General features: G+C 43.4%; 1 protein-coding gene across 1 annotated transcript in view; it reads left to right on the top strand.

Annotated features, from left to right (window-relative positions):
- Nucleotides 1–14,811, top strand: part of LOC308059148 (gap junction beta-6 protein) — a 42,736-nt gene extending 27,925 nt beyond the window's left edge. Inside the window, exon 4 of the mRNA XM_080376086.1 lies at nt 11,433–14,811. Within this exon, the coding sequence (XP_080232212.1) occupies nt 11,433–12,128 (696 nt within the window). The 3' untranslated portion in view covers nt 12,129–14,811. The remainder of the gene's footprint in view (nt 1–11,432) is intronic.
- Nucleotides 14,812–21,120: the final 6,309 nt, after the last annotated feature.

Genomic DNA, 21,120 nt, shown 5'->3' with positions numbered 1-21,120 from the left:
GTAATCCTGGATGCATACATTGCTTGGGAACAATCTCAGTTGCATTTCTGAGGAGATGCTGTGTGAAAGATGTTCTTTGTCCTTTCTTGGCATGATGGCTCTGTTTCTTCTATGTCTTTGAGATCCCTTTCCCACAGGTCTCTGCAATGGGATCTGCTGGGACTTCTGCGATTAGCAGCATGATGACAAGCAAGGTGGAGAGACGCTGGTATCTGGAACATCACTTTCCCTGGGGCTCCACCACCCTTTGGAGCCAGAAATCAAGGATCCCTTCCTTATATTAATTTAGCAGTAATTACTGTTCCACTCCTGAATGTTCTTGTCCCTTTGGCTTGGTTCAAGTCCAGATGATTCAGTCTAAGTGTAGACTCAATAATGTCCTGAGTTCCTTTCCCTGGTTCTTCACAGTTCAAAGGTACTCCAGCTGCACAGAGAAATCCTGGAGAGATCTTTCAGGGAGCAACCTGGCAGTTTGCAGCTTATCTTTTACTTTCAAAGCAGCCAATACAACTGTCTCCCCAAAGAGCTTGGAAGTCACTGTCTGGGTCAGGCCCAGGGAAAAGCCTTTCTTGGGAGTATTCTGCCCACCAGGGACTTCTTGGTCCTCAACAAAAAGAAACACAGAAGTAAGACAAGTTCTCGTTTTTTCCAGTCTGTGGCAGCTGCTAACAAAAAGACTGGGAAGAGTGACAGGGCTGAAAAGACACTGTCCTTCAGGCAAGGAAGAGGCGCTATTGGGAAAGTCAGGACTGGGAAGCATAAATGTAAATTTCATAAGGATGTCAGAGAGAGCCTAAAATAACAGACAGACAATTCAGACTACTGGGGGAAGAGTTCCAGGGATTTCTTCACCAGCAGCCTTTGTATCCCAAGGATACTGCCATGTTCAAAGTGTTCTCCACCTCTTATTGCACAAAGCCAGGGAAGAGCCAACATTCTTATCCCTTTCCAACCTATTCTATGAAACTGTTGAATACAAAACAACCACCACATCTTCCTTCCTGTGGCTGCTCACAGTAATTTATACTATCATAAATTACTGGCTCTTTTCATGAAAAGTTCAGTCCCTAGCTGTTATCTCCAATTGTGGACCAAATTTATCAGTCAGGGTCATAAATCATAAGCATTGATAATTATCTAGTTATAAATATTAAAAATCCATCTATTTATACTGAATATTTGTTCATCACCTGTAGAAATGCAGCAAAGGAACATAGCAAACCCAGAAAAATCTGGGCATGAAAACGGTCATACTTACTGGCCCATGAACATTTTTGTCAACTGCAGATGAGTTCTTTTAGTAAAAAGGTTTTTTTTGGTTTGGTTTGGTTTTACTTATGTTAGCAAAGTATCTAATATGTCCTCCATTTTTACTCATGTGTTTATTTATCAGGTTTTACATATCGAATACAACATCTGAGATGTGTGCTATTAACCTGGGGTTTGCATATGCTGTAGAACTCAGAAAAGTCCTTCCAAGCAGCAACACAGTGCTGTAGTCCAGCCCCACCTCCCCCAAACCACAGTAAAGTAGGATCTGCCTCCCGCTGACAAAAAGGAAGTAGCCCTCAGCTCAACTGCATTTTTGTGTACTTTGCTATTTGGTTTTGTGTCTGGTTGTTTCAGGTCAGCAGAATCATTCCACCAAGCTGACTTCACTCCCCACTGTGCTGGTAACATTTCCCTCTTAGCTCTGAAGTAGCATATAGATCTTCACTGGTATCTTTACAAGTTTGTGGAACATCAGTTAGCAGATGGTACCTGAATCCTCCCTTAATGTGGTTTGGTGTCCAGCACAGACATTGACGAACTATAGCTGTCACTCAAAAAGCACTACTCCCAAAGAGGAGGAGTGGATCTGGGCAAATGCTACTACCTCACCTATTTTGTGTTCTTTGAAGTGTACATGGCTTGTAGTTTCCCAGTGCAACCTCCTACTTTATGTGGCAGGCTATCCGTTTACCTTCCCAGTACATGTATAATCTGGGCATATACCCTTCTTTATTATATACTATTGCCCTTGGCCAAACAGGTCTTCCTGAAGCGTACTTGAGCTTCCTCTATTATTTCCTGTACAGCCTCACAGTCTTGCATAATTTCTGTTGACTTTCCAGTTCCAAATTGTTGCCCATTGACTAACGGCAGTCAAGCTCGAGCACGCAGCTGCCTGCTTAGTTTTCTGCCATGACAGGAGCTCACCTGGTGTTGTCTCTGCACAGGGGCACTAGTGCCAGCTTTGCATGCAGCTTTGTGTGCTTTAGCACCCAAGAGCTCTTCAGGTGCTGGAGACTTTTCCCAACCAGCATCACTATCTCACCCTGTCATGCTGTTTTTTAATCTGGTCCACTGAGTCTAGATTGCTGCCAAAAGTCAGCAGATTTTGAGCATTCTCTAAATTATGTGTATAACCCCCTTGCAGAGTGCTAAATTATCTTCACCCCTCAGCAGCAATGGAGCCCGTGGTCTGGAATAGCCACAAATAAAGAACTGCTTGGCTTTGACATGTGAAGGAGCCATCTGATGGGATGAGTGACAGGTGCTGTTTGACAAGTAGTTGAATTGCCATGAAAAAAAGCCTGAAAATGGGGAACGCAAAAAAGCTAGGGAATGAGAAAACAAACAGCAGGCATTTGAGAATTTGATTTGTCCTTATTTCCTGGAACACTACCTAGACGCATCCCATACGCCTTCACAAGCAGTTCCCAGGGGCACTGCCCCAGGGAGTAGCACTGGACATGGGGACACCACCCAAAGGGCCCTGGGATTGCAGCTGACTGAGAGGGGCACACAGACACATGATCTCCAGGACACAGCTGTAATCCAGCACAGATCTGTTGGTGGATCATGTTGGTGTAGGCTTGACTGTAGCTTCTGCCGGGAAAGCTCTTTGTAATAGCCACTGGTTTTTCGTTTGTTTGGAGTTTTTTTTAGGTTTGTTTTTATTTTTTATAGCATGAGATTTTAACTGCATCCTCTTAGTTCTTCATGACTCTTCCTTCCCAAACTCAGTTCAACTCCTTTGTCTCTGATTAGCTTAGCAACAGGAAATGTTTCCCATTACATATTTGCATTCAAGATATGTCTTAGTTAATATGACGCATACATAGGTGCAACAAGGTCGTTACTGAATCATCCTATTCTTGTTTTTAATCTGATTCAGGACTTGCACTTTAGACCTCAGCAAACTCTGCTGGATTTGTCATGTAGTCAGCAATTTGAATATTTACAGAAGGAACAAGAGAATGCACTTTATTCAGATTGAATTAAAACAATGCAGAACATGTGAATCCAGCCTACTTTCCATGGAGGAATCATACACCGTTCTCATACATCATTCTCAGATGCTGCCTGCTCTCCCCTCCATTCTCCTTGAGCTGCTGCCACAGAGTTCAGCAACTCACGGCAGAAATGTTAAGTCCAGAACTCCCCTCCCATGGCTTCCACTTCCCTCTTGGGGGTGTATAGGATCAGTCAGTCCTTCTTGCACTGTTAGCATCCAGCCTCTCCTCAGGCTTCACTAGCATTACTCTTTATACTTTGCAGGCTTTATGGCTGCTCCATCAATACTTCCTTTAGCAATTTCTCACCTCAGGCTCCAGCATTTGCCACCAATTTCTCTCATTGTCTTCTTCCCATTCTTACCTGTGAATAAGTAAACTGATGTGGGTTACTTCTATGCTCTGTGTGCTTCAAGAGATGCAGAAGAAAAAAACCTCATCCAGTAAGTGTCAAGGATTAAAGTGTGCTTGAAAAAGCTGAGAAAATTTTGTCTGAACTCTAATAGTGGGACAAAATGACAAAAGGTGGAGATCAGCCAAAAGTAAGGTCTGCCCCTAGCTCTGGCCTGCACCCAACACCTCTCTCCTTTGAGGAGAGATGATTTCTGAGGGAAAGTGGACGGCACCTTCCCAGAAGCAAAGAAAACCATGACCCTCCTCTGTCTGTCAGTGCCTGGCCCTATTGTACATCTTCATGATACAGATGTTGGTGAAATGGGACAGTCTCTGCGAAAATGTATCATGCCACCTTTCTCACACGAGACTCCACTACCCTTTCCCATTATTTTTTGGGGGGCAACAGATAGGAAATATGGTTCCTACCCACCAACTCTGTTTTACCTGTGAAGGGGTTTCAGCCTTTGTGCACAAGCAGGGCCAGGGGCTGCAGAGCTCAGGGCAGGGGAGGCCCCGTGAGTTGCAAGGCTGGCCAGGGTCAGAGAGCTGGGACAGGCAGGCGGCCCCTGTAAGGGAACAGGCGGCAGCCCTGGGAAGGTGCCTCTGGAGCTGCAGGACTTGGACAAAGGACCTGAGAAGTTGAGGGAACCACACTAATCTGTTCAGATTAGGGAGAAAAGGCAAACAGCCACTAACGAAATAAATTCTGGTTGCCACAGTGTGGTGAAATAAGAAAGCAAGCAGCTACCGACACTTTAAAGTGTCACATTGTTGGTTTTGTTGATTTATTTTTTTTTTTTTTTTACAGCTGGATGAAATGATGAAACCTGTTTAACCTCTTTGCTATTCTGTACAGCCAAAATTTCACCAACAGAAAAGACAGGGCCCTTGTGGTTTCCTGAAGTAACGTTGGAGTATAATTCTGAGGAACACTCTGGCAGAAGACAACTCTAACTTGTGAAAGTAAACTAGGTGCTGTGTCCCTCTCCAGAAGCTTTCTGAATTGTTTGAACTCAGCAGTGGACATAAAAAAAAAAAATTATGTCTTCTGCACTGGCTTCTTTTTAGAGGTTCTTAAGCTTTGTCTGACAGAGAAACTTTTGGAGACCATAAGGATTATGGGATCGATGCCTGTGGCCAGAGAAGTGACAGTGATCTGCAGCAACATTGACATAAACCAGGATCTTTGCAGCCCTTACATTAAGTTGGGTTTAAAAAGCACATTGAGTGCTGTTTTCACACTCATACCAGCCTCACATTCTGTAATCTTCCTCCTACAGCACTTAACCACAGTGGTAACATTTTATCATTGAAAAAGCTGAAAGATGATGAAGATGCGAAGTATTTATGTCAAATAATAGAAGTTTGTTCTTTGTAAGTAAAATGTTCCTTGAAAATGACACAAGCCCATTTCTTCCGTGCAGGGAGGAAGGACGCAGAGTGTACTGAACATGGTGGCACGGTAAGCTTTAGTAATTCATTGTTGTATAGTAGACATGAAAGCTATGGCTTTATGGATTTGAGCTCCTATGACCATCTATTTGCATTAGCCAGACCTTGCCAAAAACGATTCTGGCACTGTTCTATAAAATACAAAAGTTTATTTTTTAAAGACTGGGAGGGCAATTAAAGTGAACATGAAAATAATGGCTTATTTCATACACTTACTTCAGACACTAATATGCATATAAAGATATCAAAGGAGGCAAAATGGTTCACTCAGAGGCTAAACAAGTATGGTATTTTTGGTCTTAGCATGAATAAAATGAGTATCTGAAAAGCGAATGCAGTGACAAACTGGTTACACATGCTGAGTTGAACTGGGAAGGTGCTTTTATTGCTGATGTTAGTGCAAAAATGTTGGGTGTAACACATGTTTAGCTCAGCCTTAAAGAAATGAGAACTGTTTTCCAAAGTACAATCTGAGTCTACAGCTGCATTTCCAGTTGATTAACAGCAATTGTGCATGACAAGTAGCAAGTAAGCTGTGAGGTGTTTATAGAGAGCCTCATTTTAAGCAAAAATGATGAATAAAGAGGTCGCTAATGAATTAACAAAAATCAAAATGCTTGTGAATAGCACATTATAAAAGCAATGCTTCATGGTAGTCAAAACTAAATCTGACCATGAGGAACAGCAGAAGATCTTACCCAGTGTGAGTAACTGGATAATAAAATGGCAAGTCAATCTCAGGGTCTGCTGTTGCAAATCAACACACAGTGAGAAAATTAGTCCAAAGTACACCTATTCAAGTATATGGGCATATATGTACCCCAAGAGGTTCTGTTCTAGTTTGTAGAAATGCTTAGGAAAGAATCTTGGAGTGACTATAAAAAGTCAACTCATTGCTTTGAAGTGTCTGAAAAATGAAAACAAGTAAATAGAAATTACTGGAAAATGATGGGGAATGCAACAGCAAGTGTTGCTCTATGCATATATAAACTGTGCAGGTATTTGGACTGCTCCTGTTAAAAAGGCACAAGAAGTTGTGATAAGGGTAGTAAAGATATAAAACAGCTCCTGCATGGCAGAGATCCAGCATATTAGGCCTTTCAGCACAGAATAAAAAGGATGGAGAGAGGATATGACAGATGTTAATTAACGTGTTCATGGAGGAGATGAACAGGGAAAGACAATTAGTGATTACTCCCAGTGGTGAGGACTCAGGAATGTCCTATGAAATCATATAAGAGCAGGTTTTCAGTAAATGAAAATTTTTTTCACCACACATAATTAAGCTATTGAATTAGTTACTCTAGGATCTTGTGGATTTTGAGCTATACATGGGATATTAAATATTTACATAATCCAGATAACAGGTGACATCAAAGCATGGTTAGAGAAAGCAGAGTGAAACAAGGGCTATTAAAAGTATAGATCCAGACAGAGTCTCTGGAGGTACCTGGGGGCTATTGAATGACAAGATGCAAACACAGTCTTTGGGAATCCGTAAGACATTACTGGAAGATGATGCCAAGATTTCTGCTATCTTGAAATAAGCTAAAACCTGTTTCTGTGTTGAGAAAGTTACAGCAGTATTTTTTTCCTATTTTTATGAAGGTTTTATTTTGACATTACTTTACAGTCCGCAAGAATCAGTGTTTTGTATATACATACATATTTTGTAACATTCATCACCTTCGGTGCTAGCAGAATAACCCTTCTTTACAGCTGAACCTTTAAAGATGCCAGAGTTGTTAATTCTTGGCTCTTGCACTCATGCCAACTAGCTACGTGTTAAGCAAAGCATAAGCAATAAGCCTGCACCCCTGCTGTCAGAATTCCTTGCCAGGATTCCCCTCTCTTTCCCAAAGAAAGCATTACATACTTCCTCACACATATAAGCGAGCAAACAAAAATGAAGGAAAATGAAGGTAGCACTCAGCTTTACCATAGATTTTGTCTGATTGTAAATGAAAACGGCTGTGGCAGTACTGAGCAACATGAACTGTGAGTTTCTTTCAAGCATTTACATTTACCACTGTCAAACTTGGGTATTATTTTATAAAATATAGTTCATTCTTCCAGACTTTTCTTCTTAGATTACTTGAAGATCCTACATATCTGAATTAATTTTCTAAACCCCTGAGAGCAAAATCAAATTCACTTTGCCATTTTGCAGATACACATGCAAGTTCTAGTTTCTTGTAATTGCCGTCTATACAAATTACTAGATCAAGCTTCAATTTTATTTAAATCCCTCCTGATGAAAGCTTTTCTACTTCCAGACATGCCTCATAAAACCAAGTTCAGTACTAAGTGCAACATATACAACAGATCTTTACTTCAATATACAGAAACGTACTCATCATTGTCAGCAGTACTTTACATACTTTGGATAAGTTTTTATTATCCCATGTCACATGCATAGCATTTCACAACCTAGCTTTCCTACACACTGTCTTTAACATAGCATTCTTTTCTGGTAGGATATTTGATCACAGTGTTTTAAAAAGCAAAGACTCTTTACTGTGTTATAATCAAGCGTCGTTTAATAGAAGCCATGTTTGGTTGGATGCTTTGGGTGAAGTGCAGACTGTGAGGCAGACCTGAGCCTGGGTAACAGGCTCCTGAGACAGGAGTCCTGGGTAAACTTCACAACCAAAGCCCAAGGTAGGGGCTGCAGTACTGAGCCAATGAATTCATGCCTGGCTGGCCACGGCCTCCATCCTCAGAAGCTTTTCTTAAAGATTTGGTTTAAAGGATACTGTAACTAGAAGAGGCTCTTTTTGGTTTTTTATTGTTAACAAGAGCTCAAGGTCCAGAAAAATGACATCTAGTGACATTTCACATGGCAAGTAACTCTTCTTTGATTCACTCTTCATACTTCCTGCTAGATTATTTTCTCTCACAAAACCAAATTTAGCCTCCTGCCTTTACGCAGCAGCAGTGAAAGCACGCTTCTGCACGCTAGTGAGGATACAGGAAGGGTTGCTTACAACTGTTAAGAAAACCCACAAAATATCAAAGGGAAAACAGTCTAAAGTCTTAACTTCCACCCTGCCCTTAGCTGCCTGCTGCCGTTGTTACCCCTACATCTGGCTACCAAGATCATGCAATTTGTTAGCATGAGATTAGCAGTTAGTTTATCTGTTCCTTGTCTTCCAAACTGAAGCCATCTAAGAATGCCTCTGAGGTTCCCTTCTCCAGCCCTGCCTCACCCTACCGAAAGCCTCTGGGAGCTGCGTTTTATCCGACCGTTGCCCGTACTGGCCCACGAGTATTTCCTCGGGGTGTCACGTCACTGGGGCAGTTTTGGAGGGTCCCACAGGACTGGATTCCCCTCCGGGACATATTTCCTGAAAACACTTGGGAATCAATCCCGGCGGAGGGCCGCACTTGCGGGATGCCGAGCCCACTCTGCCCGATGCTCGACCCGCGGCAGGGCTCTGGGCGAGGACGTCCCGGACGCACCCGCGGGTGCTCCCAGCGGCGGGCACCGGGGGCTCTTGGGGCCCCAGCAGCTGCCGCCCCGCGCCGGCCTGGCCGGCAGCCCCCATGGCGAGGCGGCCCCCGGTGCCGGCGGCTCCGGCTCAGCCCCTCGGTGCTACCCCGCGGCGGGGACGGGCGCGCCACACCCGGCCCGGCCCCGGGCGCCTGTCCCGCCGCCCCCGCGGGCGGCCTGAGGAGCCGGGCGCGGGCAGAGGCGGGCGAGGGGCGGGTTAAAAGCGGCTGCAGGTGAACGGGGAGGGACCTTAAAGCTGCGGGGTGGCGAGGCTGGGGCTGGCCGCGCCTCAGGCACCGCCGGACCCGGGAGCGGAGCAGCGCGGCGCGCCCGTCGCATCCCGGGTGTCCTGCCGAGCCGTGCCAGGTGAGGCTGTGGAGCGGCTCCCGTGTGCTGGAGCGGAGGGCTAGGCATCCAGCTGTGCGCCCCCGGAGCGGGCCGGGGTCCGTGTGGCGGGCCCGAGTGGGGCTCGGGTCGGGGGCATCCCCGGCGGGGCTGGGAGCTGGGGCGGCCGCGGGCAGCGGAGAGGGGCGATGTGAGGCTGGGGCGGTCGCGTCCCGTCCCCGTCCGCCGGCGCGGACCTGCCGGCGAGGCAGCCCTGCACGGCTCGGGGCTGAGCGCCGCCTGCCCCGGGCCCCCAGCGCCGGCCCGGCCCGACCCGCAGTCCCGCCGCCTTGGTCAGTCCCGGGGCGCTGCCCCAGCGCGGCCGCTGCCGGTAGGAGCCGCCGGGCCTCAACGCAAAAACCGGCGTTTGTAAACGGGTGTCCGCTGGCAGGAGCCGACCGCGATCGGCCGCGGCGCTTCCCGCCGCAGAAGCCTGGCTGCGCGCCCCCCGCCGCCCCTGCCGCAGCGGAGCTCTGCGGGAGTGATAGGCTGGGGGCCGCCTCAAGGCGTACAGCTGGGAACCACCTAGTGGGGTTTTCGAGTGGTTTCCAAAAAAAAAAAAAAAAGATGTCTTTGTTGGCAGGGCAAGTGTCCCGATAGATTCACTCGGTGCCCACAGCTAATTTCAGTGTTTCTGTAGTGGCAGATGAGCAGGGAGATACGTGGTTTTCTCCCCCCATGCTTGCAGCACTGGTTCAGAACTTCAGTGCGAGACTGTATTTGGAGGCCAGGTTGTTCACCCCGCTGGGATATACACTTCAAATACTTTCATTCGGTCCTGATCAGCCCCTTGGGAAGATTTCATTGAGTTTATTTTAATGACTGTGCAAGAGACATGAGGAAGTTCTTAACAGAAAGATGCAGGTATCTGATCATAGCTTAGAGTCAGTGTAGAAAGTTGCATAAAATGCTGCCAGTTTTAGCAGAGACAAAACATGAGAAGCCTATGGAATTCCTGCCACCTTCTCAAAACTTTTTTTTTTTTTTTTTTTTTTCCCAATTTCACCTTTCCTCATTACAGTAAATCTGACCCCTCCCTCTTGCCTCGAGGCTTGTCTGTAAAAGCTAGGCCCTTGTACCAAGGGTATGTGTTGGGGCACGTTAGTCCTTTAGTTGTGTTGTAACTACACTGGGTAGAGAAGGATTTTTTGGGGTGTTTTTTTGTTGTTTGGGGTTTCTTTTTCCCCCTCTGTTATGTGAGGATGAGAGATTTTGAAAAGTTTGATCAGTGCAGCATTGCAAGGTACTGTGTTCTCCCCACAGCACCCAGCCTGTGCTGTGCCAAGAGGTGACTGAGCTCTTATCCATGGCCAGTGTGGCTCTCCCACAGAGCAAAGTTGAGCCCTAGCCTTGAAAGATGTGGACCAGCTATGCAAGTTCCCAGCTCTGTTTTCAAAGTGTTTTTTCCAGTTCAGTGATGGTTTCCAAATGGCTGCGATCAGTGAAAGCTGAGCCCTGAGACTGAATTCTGACTTCAGCAAAACTTATGTTTAACTTTCAAAGGGACACAGAGTGTGGATTTTAGTTTTCAAGAGTAGGAGGAAAGATGAAATGAAACTTCTCTGAAGTTTCACCTCTTGTTTATTCTGCTGGGGTGTGATAACATCTAGCAAATCAACATAAACTTTTTAGCTGAGGGCTTTTTTTCTCTCGGCTCTGTGGCTCTGCTTGCCTCCTTTTTGGATAAGATAGCAATGAATGTGGAAGGGCAGGCTCTGCGGTATCTTCCTTTGCCTGTTGGCTTGTGCTGTATACGCACACGGCCCTGACAGAGCCAGCTTGAGGCTTCTCAGCAGTGTTGGCAAAGTCAGTTGCTGTACCTCTGAGATGTGAAGGGCCATGTCTGAGCTACAGCAGAAAACCTTGGAGGTCTGCTGGAGGTGTCTGGGTGGGGTGAGGGCTTCTGCTGAAGAAGGTCAAGTAGTACTTACCTCAGAGGCAAAGAAAGCACCAGCCCAGCCTTCTAGAGCTGTGGCATTGGCAAAGAAATCCAGTGAAAACTACTAGAGAAGTCTGTCTAGATATGGCCTTAACTCATGCAGTGATAGTAATTTCTATTACTTTGTGAAATACACTGAGAGGCAAAACACTGACAACAGTCTACCACAAAAATGGAAATATCTTAAGAAAGGCAAGGAGGACATGGAGGATGCATGGAAGAAATGTATTTGAAGATGTAACGTTTCCTGCTGAAAGCCTTGTTGAGAAATGTATCAAGGTATGCTCGTCCCATCATAAATAAATGGAAAGAAAGAGTTTAATAAGCTGTTTGAATCTATAAACATATGGGTGACATTAATGAAAGTGACTTGCATTTGTCTATGACTCAGGTAAGTGCTAGAAAGTCCTTTCATTTTCAGAAGGTCTAGAGCTGATTTTTCACCCTTTGAAAAGTGACCATTTGGTGTATTATGTCATCTTTCAGGTAAAAGGACACAGAAAAGAAGATGGACTGGGGAGCTCTGCAGGACATTTTAGGAGGCGTAAATAAACACTCCACCAGTATTGGGAAGATATGGCTCACAGTCCTGTTCATCTTCCGTATCATGATCCTGGTTGTGGCTGCAGAGAGAGTCTGGGGAGATGAACAACAAGATTTTGTCTGCAACACACTTCAGCCTGGGTGCAAGAATGTTTGCTACGATCACTTTTTCCCCATCTCTCATATTAGACTCTGGGCCCTGCAGCTGATCTTTGTTTCCACACCTGCACTGCTGGTGGCCATGCATGTAGCTTACAGGAGGCATGAGAAGAAAAGGAGATTCAGAAATGGTGAGAAAATTGATATTGAAGAGCTGAAAACTGAAAAGTTTCATATCCGGGGTCCCCTGTGGTGGACATACACTGGCAGCATCTTCTTCAGGATTGTCTTTGAAGCGGTCTTCATGTATGTGTTCTATTACATGTATGATGGGTACCAGATGCCTCGCCTGGTGAAGTGTGACGCATGGCCTTGCCCCAACACAGTGGATTGTTTTGTGTCTCGGCCCACTGAGAAAACCACATTTACTATCTTCATGCTTGCTGTGTCTGCAATCTGCATGATGTTGAATCTGGCTGAGTTGTGTTACCTAGTGATTAAAATTTGCATGAAAGATTCCAGGAAAACAACAGTTTTAAAATAACTCTCCAGTTTCAGGATTTCTTAGCTCCCTGTTTCCGTCAAACTTTCTTAGGTGTCAGAAAACAATCAGCAATATTTTCACAGTCAAGGAAAAGGATAAAAGTGAATGTTCATTCATGTTTTAAAAATTGTAGCTTCCCTGGGAAGCTGCCACTGAGGCAGGTTTTAAAGGTCGTGAGCTAATTCAGTATTTCTGCATCCACAAATAGAGAGAGCAGCCTTCTGACAGCAACTTTTCCCAAGTATGCCTACTGCTGGGATCCTGTTGTTGGCACAGAGTAACTTTTCAAAAATTGTGAGTGGAAGGGCCCAGAGAAAGCTCTAGTGCCCAAAGGAGAGACAGGAATCACACACTGTCAGCTTCAGAGGCGAGCCAATAACAACAGGTTTGGGTCAAAAGTGGGATTAAGGTTTTTCAGGGGGAACTTGCACCTTGTGAAAAGGAATAAGACAAGGAGTTGATTGTGTTTGTAGCAAATGTCCTATTCTCTCTCTTTAGTATTCTGAAGAGCAAGGCAAGAGCCTAGGAACACAGGTACTCTATGGCAATACATGCTGTCAGCTCTGCTGGGCACCACCAAAGGTTTTTATCTTTTTAATTCCTCACGTACACTGAGGAGCATCTGCTACAGGGTTGGGGGTGACCAGTCTCAACTGCCTGTGAATGTCTTTAGGTCAGTGCTGCCTCCCTCCACTCACAGGGGCTGCAGCAGTGGGAGGAATTAAGTTTGTTTTTTCATTCTCTTGGTCAGGTGAAAAAGGGATTGTCACCTTTGAGAAGGTAAGGGCAGTGCAACTGTCTTCCTCCTTCTCTTCTCCCCCAACACTTTGTGAAGAATCTCAGTACAGTAGATTTTATTCAACAAAATGTTTTTTTACCACCTGACTGTGCCTCCTTCAGCTGCATGCCTTTAAAAGTGTTGGGGTTTTTTCAGCAGAAGGCAAGAAAAATTGCCTTGTTTCATTCTGTTATCCAAAAGAAATGCTTCAACTTACAGCATGATATGTTGCATCTACCAGTGCTCCTTCCATCAGACCCTTTTTCCTATCCAACCTGCACAGCTTTTCTTCATAAAACCTACCTCTCTGAGGTACCTTTCAAGTGAGTTCATCAAACCACTCCTGATCTCTTGAACATTCCACATTGTGAGACTGAATCGCCCTTCCTCTTCTTACAGTAGGTCTAACAGGAATTACAGTTTGCAGAGCTAAAATAGCAAAGGGACCCAATCAGACATGAGGAGGAACTTGATATTTTCCTTACAATTCACATTGCTGAGCTGTGAATTGTGTGTTACTAACTTGAAGAACTACGTGAGTCAGTCTGGTCTTGTTTCTCCAAAGTAGTCTCAAAACTTGTCTTATGGCAGACACACCAGCACATACAGCAACACAGTTTATCTCCCAAGTGCCTGCTCATTGAACCCACTTCTAGAAAGCTGTCTTATTTCTTCTCCTTAGCTTTAATAACTAGCCTTTCCCCAAAATGAATGAGCGCTATCTCAGCTTTTTTATTTGTATGTCTCTCTTACCATGTATTTAAGTTTATCACTGTTGGAGTAAACAAAGCTGCATGAATTAATACCTGTGACCCCTCATTGTGCACTGGAAGTGGAGCATAAGCAGGCTCCCATGGCTTGTGAGCTACACCCGCTGTTACAACTTGACTGCAGGTAGAAATCTGTCATCTAAGAGGGAAGAAAGAAAACCAAAACACCACCATCCTCAGAAGCATGAACAAAAAGATGGGAAGTCATTAATAATGAGCTGAACTGGAAACTTGGACTATGAAAACATCCTTAATTCAACTCTAAAGAGCAAAGCTTGGCACGTATCAGGTTTGTACTTGGTAAAGTTCCTGCATTGTTCTGTGTACAAGTATGAAGAGAACAAACTATCTACACTCCCAGTGCTCTAGTATTACATTTCTTTTGTAACAACAGGATTATTTTTTTTTTCTGAAATCATAATTAAAGCACTCTTTGTGCTGTTTTCTGTATTACTTGTACATGCTGTGTATTACCTAACATGTCTAATGAAAATCTGTTTACCATAATGGAAAATGTATGCACCAATACTATATTTAATAGCCAAGGGCTACTGTAAGGATTTTAGCCTTCTGCTGCAGGTTGGTTTTTCAATTGGTTACATTGCCTGTTATCCTGCAGATTTTGTGAGCTGATAGTGGAAGGTCACATATGTGACCCCACTAGAAGCCAAATGTGCTGCCCAAGTCAGCCTTGTATGAGTAGAAATGCAGCTGAAAGAGGCTGGTGATAAACCAGCTCCATAGGGGAGAGAGTTTGTTTTCCTAGCCTGCCTTTGAGTTTAACTCAAGGAACCTGGAATGAGACACACCAAAACTGCTAACATTAACACTATGAAGTTATCTTCGACTAGCAGTTTGGCAACCAGATTATCACACAGACAAGACAGAAATAAGGAAAGTGTCTGGAAGTGGCCAAGAGAGGACTTTGATCCAGAACAGCAGCATCAGACAATAGTAGCTCTTCTTCTGAGATTTATTTTCTTTGTATATTAAATTTGACTAAGTAGTTGCTTTGTAGGGAAAAAATGTTTGGATACTTCATAGGAATTGCACCTGTTTCTACACCTGCTACATTGCATGGTTGACCTTCTACAAATGGATTTCATACAGATTAAAATATGATGCTGTGTTGGAATTGTGTCTGTTCCTTTCTGAAATACACTAGAAGTGTCTACACTTTTGTCACTTGATTCCTAGGCTTTTCTCAGAATGAAGATTGCAAGAGTGTTGAAAAATGAAGCATCATACCTGGAAGTTATGACTGCAAAAGAGGCTGATTCCTTACTGTGTCCAGTGTAGCCAGGATATAAAGTGTCAAATCATGTGATATCAGAACTGGGAAGTGTAGAATTGGGGCTGGCTAGAATTATACCTTGGCTGAAATCACTCAGAGAAATCACCACTGACTTCATCAAGCTAAACTTTTTAGAATCGTAGAATGGTTTGGATTAGAAGGGACCTTAAAGATCATCTAGTTCCAAATCCTCTGCCATGGGCAGGGACACCTCCCACCAGACCAGGCTGCTCACAGCCCCATCCAGCCTGGCCTTGAGCACTGCCAGGGATGGGGCAGCCACAGCTGCTCTGGGCAACCTGTTTCCATGCCTCACCATCCTTATAGTAAAGAATTTCTTCCTCATACCTAATCTAAATCTGCCCTCTTTCAGTTTAAAGCCATTCCCCCTTCTCCTATCACTACATGCCCTTGTAAAAAGTCCCTCTTCAGCTTTCCTGTAGGCCCTGTTAGGTGCTGGAAGGCTGATTTAAGGTCTCCCCAGAGCCTTCTCCAGGCTCAACCACCCCAACTCTCTCAGCCTGTCTTCATAGAAGAGGTGCTCCAGCCCCCTGATCATTGTGGCCCTCATCCAAAAAAACCCACCCTACAAACACGTTTGTCAGGAAGGTGGGGTGGGGGTGAGGGATGGACTTTTGGCAGGGAAAGAAGAAGCAGCAGACTTCACTATTAACTCATAGACTCAGCTAGAGAAAAATACTCTAACTCCTATGTGAGAAAGACTAGTTTAAAAGAAAATCAGAATAATGAATGTGTATTTATGACTTCTGGATATAGAAGTACCTTTATTAAAGGTTTCCTTAGACAAAAATAAAAAAATCCTTTGGATGTTTTACAGTTATCATGAGCCAACATACTGTGTTATTTGCTATCTGACAGCAAGAATATAAAAGGCAAATGATACGCTCTGTACAGGGAAGAGCACTCTTGCACCATGGAGATTTAATTTAAAATAGCAACACTGTTAAAAATTGCTTTATTTTATAGAAAGTATACTGCAACAAATAAGCAACAGCTAAGAGCACTTCACTACAAACTGAACTTGGTGAAAATTAATCTCTTTTTTTCCCCTAATCATAATTCCTTCCCCAAAAATTAGGCTAATGTGTTTTGCAATGCAACAAAATCACACTCAAATAATTGCACTGTATTTTGTCGTGACCTGTTCTAATATTCAGGACAGCCACTGCCCTGAGAATTAATTATAGGTTTCTTTAGATTTTCACCATATTATTATCTATACCGTCATTTGAACCTGTTTGTAGACAGTGGCAAGAGTAATGGTAACTATCTGAGGCTTAATGAGCTAAGACTAATGGTAATGATCTTCAAGATAGTTCAGGAGGTACACTTTTTTGCCACTTGACCAACCCAGCTTGTCATTGTAATTTTCTTTTACAGAATATATTTCTCTTCTGGAAAGCTGGCCCAGCTCTGACCTGGTTTATAAGCCTTCTGAGCCACCAAAAAAAAGTCTTTATGATCTAGGTACGGAAATGCATTAAGCTTTAATCAGCAGGCCTGGCTGAAGAAACAAGTCACATATCTGACTTTCCACCTTTAAGAACATAGCTTGCCCCTGCTATAGTTGGTCCCCCAGTACTACCATAGAATTCAGCCTCCGAATTAGCCACGTAATTGCACATACCTTCTTCCTTTTTCTGCCCATTAAATCACTGCCACTAGCTCGATGATTGTTTCACATTTCTCTGCCTGCTCTGTGCTCCATTCATTGTATTTGAATAAGCCATTTACTAAAACATCCTCTCCAAGAATACCACCAGGTACCCAGATGCCTACACAAACCTTTCTGGTAAAAGAGTGATGTGGTATCAATATGACATAGAGTTTAGGGAAATACATTTTGAGTGAACTGAGAGAGAACTTACACAGTTGAGCTATGAGTCACTGCAGGTTGTAGATGAATATTTTGAACAGCAGAGTATATTCTGTGTGCTGCTAAGAATGAGCATTTCACTCACAGCCTGGCACAGTGTCCAGGATAATACCGTAGTGTGTGAATGCAGTCACACTGACCTGAAGCAGGTGGCATTTTTCAGCGGACAAGCTGTGCGGGGCAGGCTTACTTGCTTAGGCAAGGTGTATCTTTTCTGTTGGCAATTATGGTAATACAGGCTTCTCAGCTAGGAAAGACAATAGCAGTCTTAAAGCTGCCAGGGTCATGAAATTTGGTTTTAAAGTGTTTTGCAGATCATCTTCTACTGAGGGTCAGTCTTTAAGATGGCACATAAAAATTCCTCCCATACCTCTAAGAGATCCACACATTAGCAGGAATGCTGCATCTTCTTTAGACGGTGTGACTGGAAGACTTGCTATCCATTTGGTATCCAACTATCAATATTTCTTTTGTCACAAGACTGCTTTCACTTGATTTGAAAGTATTATAGCAGTCCTAGTACATAGACTCAACCCTGAATCTCATTGTTGCTGAGTTTCCCCAACTGAAAGGTAAAGGTGACAACTATGTCATGTTCACAGGAGCACAACAGTTTAATTGAGCACTCTTTGTTAAGATCATTGCAACAGGTGCCAGAAAAAAGTATTTTATAATTATTCTGTGGTAAAGTTTTCAAACCTATTGTATGTTGCATCATCAGTGTAATGTCTAGTTATGACTAGTCATGTCCCTGCCTAGGTGTTGCATCCTTTCCAAGGACTGTTTAATATACAGTTTAAATAGCTTCCACAGTGTCTCCAGCACAAATAAACAAGAACAATCTATACGCTTACCCACACACATGTGCACAGACACAGAGAAACAAACTGACTAAATCATTATCTCACTGTTATCTGATAGAACACTGAGACATCTCAACAAGGATGTGTCAGGAATGATTTCTGCCTATGCCATGATAAAAGCTTTTGTGTATAGCAGTAAAATAGTTATTAATGACTCATTGTCAAAGTGCAAGCACCCACCAAATGGGATAAACGGTATGCAGCTGGGAGGAACTGCAGGTACATAAGAAGATAGGCTTAGAATCCAGTAAGATCTTTATCACCAGGAGAAATGGTTTAACAAAAGCAGTTTTAGAAGTTATGAAGGACTAAATGCTACTATTGCAGAACACTAAGTACTTGCAGAAATGTAGCATAGAGACCTCTTCTGAACCAAGTAACAGTTCTGTAGAGAAGAGCTGAAATCTGAGTAGATCATCAGTGGAACATGAGTCAGTAACATTGCTGACTTGGGAAAATATCATACTGGTATGCATTAAAGGTTTGTCAAATCATGTTTGAAATAATATTTACACTCTTGTTAGGACCTGAAAGTCCTTATCTAGACTCTACTTTGGGGCATCATCTGCCCAAAAATCCCATCAGCTGGAGAAATCCAGGAGTCAGGAAAAATATATCACCAAATGTCTAAAACCCAGAACCTGTGAGGAAAGCTTGAAAGAAATTAGTTGGCCTGGAAAAGTCAGAGGAAAGATCCAACAGCACTCTTCAAATATGTAAAGGGTTGCGGCAAAGAGGATTAGGATCTTGCTCTTTACATCCACTGGCAACAGGACAAGAAGTAATAGGCTTACGCTGCAACGAGATGTAGGCTGGTCACTGCAAAACCCCTCTGTGAAGAGGGCTAAGCATTGAGTTGGATGACAGACTTTCCATCACTGAAGATTGTTAAATGGTGACTCAGTTCAACATCTGCTGAGAATGATCTAGGTATAGGACTGCTCTAGGACAGAGGGAACTTCTAAAATCTGTGAAGAACGAGACCCCAACTGAAAGAGTCAGTTGTACAGAATCCTTTTGTTGAGCCAGATCTCAGCTGATGAATCAACATCTCTTTCATACAAACTCAAGCCTACTTGTCAGTGCAGGGTCTATTCAGCATGTCTGTCAGCATGGTTCCTTTGTGCTTTCAGCAATTGTAATAATACATTCTCACACTATAATAATTCTACCTGACAAAGCATATGAGGTGGCATTGCAAGTAAATAAAATTGTAATTAATATAAATGAAGTTGATGATGGAGTTTGGGTTTTTCTTCTTCAGCAGACTGGGTAAAAAGCTCCTTCTGCCTCAGTTTTGTGTCTCTCAAAATAGGCATTCCTCCCAACAGGAGGAAGACCAAAACCCAGATCAATTTTCAGTTTTGCTGCCCAGTTGACTATATATGCAAACATTGGTGGAGTTCACTGAAGCCTGGTCTGTGTCCAGAAGTTTCACAGCAATAGCATGCCATTTTGTGTTACTGGTTTCTTTCAAAGGCAGGCCATCATGTTGTGAAGCAGTTCGAATTTTGTAGAGAAATTTCCCTATACGTGAGCTTGTTCTTCCGTTTCAAAGCAAGATAGCTATTGCTGTTGCTTTCTGTGGAAGGCAGCTAGTATTTGAGGTCTTTCCAAATTCATCGTGCGTGTCAGCAAATACACCAATTCCTGGTAAAACATACCATGTTTGCTCTTATTCTGAATACAATGAAAAAAACCATCCTTGTTTAGGAGCTTTAGTTGTGGTTTGGCACTATGAATTGTTTACTGGTAGTACTAGTTTAGGGCATTAAACTGACATCATCCCTTTCTGGTCATTCTTACCCTGCCTGTGTCTCTCCCTCGCCCCATTCAACGCGGTGCCTCCACTCCAGGAGCTTTATCATGCCAGCACAGTTGTTTGCACAGCTGTGCTCAGCGCCGGATTGGGTGACTGGTTTAGCTGATGAAGAAACAAATGTTTTGCTTTGCTGGATTGTTTTTTAGCTGGATCAATTCCTTGATCTGTCTTACAGGAAGGCCGCACAAACTTTTATGCTGACGTGACTGTGGGGCAGTAGGCCATGGTGTTGGGCAAGAAGAGCTGCAGGGAGTGAACGGAAGGTGCCAGGGGAATGGCAACTTGCTACGTTTATTTGCTGTTACACACACTGCAATTTCAAACTACAGCCTCTGGCTGTATTTTTATAAGTGACTGGTACTAGAAAGACAGAAGTCCTGCTGCCTTTTCCTTCTTTTGCTGCTGTACCCTTCACTGCTTCTACTCCTTTCTATGGCCCCGCTTCTCACCTACTGGCCATCTTCTCTCTTGCTCGGACGCAATCTCCCCTCAACCTTCGTATAAGTTGATTTAACTCACTAACTCAGCAGAGAACTATTTGAACTCTGCATTTTGATATGTTTTAAGCTTGGCTTTCTGCCAGGCATGAATTTATTTCAAGTATCAATATTTTTATTCCTTCATATTTCTGCCATTGTTGTGGGGAAAAAAGCATTACACCATGATAGAATGATAAAAGGCATCATTTCTCTTAGGATTTCACATATCCTGTCTCTCTTTTTTGATTCTTCTTCCTAAGAGATGCCTGGCTTGTACAGTTACAGTTCTTCCTCTGCTACGTGTCATATGGAGCTTTTGCTTCCATGAAGATGACCTGAAAGAATCTCACTGCTACATCTGCCAGAACAGTCTGGTTTTGTTTGTTGTATTAGGAGACTTCCCACACTTTCCAAAGGTCTTTTGAGAGGAAGCCTGCTTTGGTGGGTAAAACACCTGCCTAGGGTCTCAGTGCCATTCTCAGAACTCTGTAACCTAGGGTGAGTCATTAAGTCTTCCCATGCCTCTATTCCTACAAACTAGAAGTAACAATAACTCTTCCTACAAACTAGAAATAAGAATAATTCTTCCGGTCACTTGTTCTTATTTGTTAATATGCTGTGTTCTCTGATGTGCTTCTCAGCAGTGTCTAACAGAACAGAACACTAATCCCTAATTGGTACAATAATAATAATAATAATTACTATATGAGATTAAACTACTACTTCAGTCTTTTTATTACCATTTTATTTGTTAGTTAATTAGTTCTAAAGTCTTTCAATTTATCCATGTAGCAAACAACTAGAGAAAAGATTTTAATCCTCCTTGCTTTGAACAGTGCTTCCTGAGGTAGCAGTACCCTTTCTCATCATGTAAATATCTTTAGTGCCATCTTCTGTAGTGCAGCGGCATGTCAAGCACAAATTTTTTTATTGACATACAACGCAGTGCCACAACACGCTGAACTGAAGGCATTTGTAGCTCTTTTTTCAGGCTGACTGCATGGACAGAACTGCTATCAGCACTGCCAAGCCATGTATCACTTTAGTGTGGCTTGTTTACAACTAACAACACATGCCACAGTTTAGGGG

This window comes from Falco punctatus, assembly GCF_963210335.1.
Source record: "Falco punctatus genome assembly, chromosome: 2".
NCBI classification, from domain to species: Eukaryota; Metazoa; Chordata; class Aves; order Falconiformes; family Falconidae; genus Falco; species Falco punctatus.
This window is presented reverse-complemented; position numbering and strand designations above follow the sequence as displayed.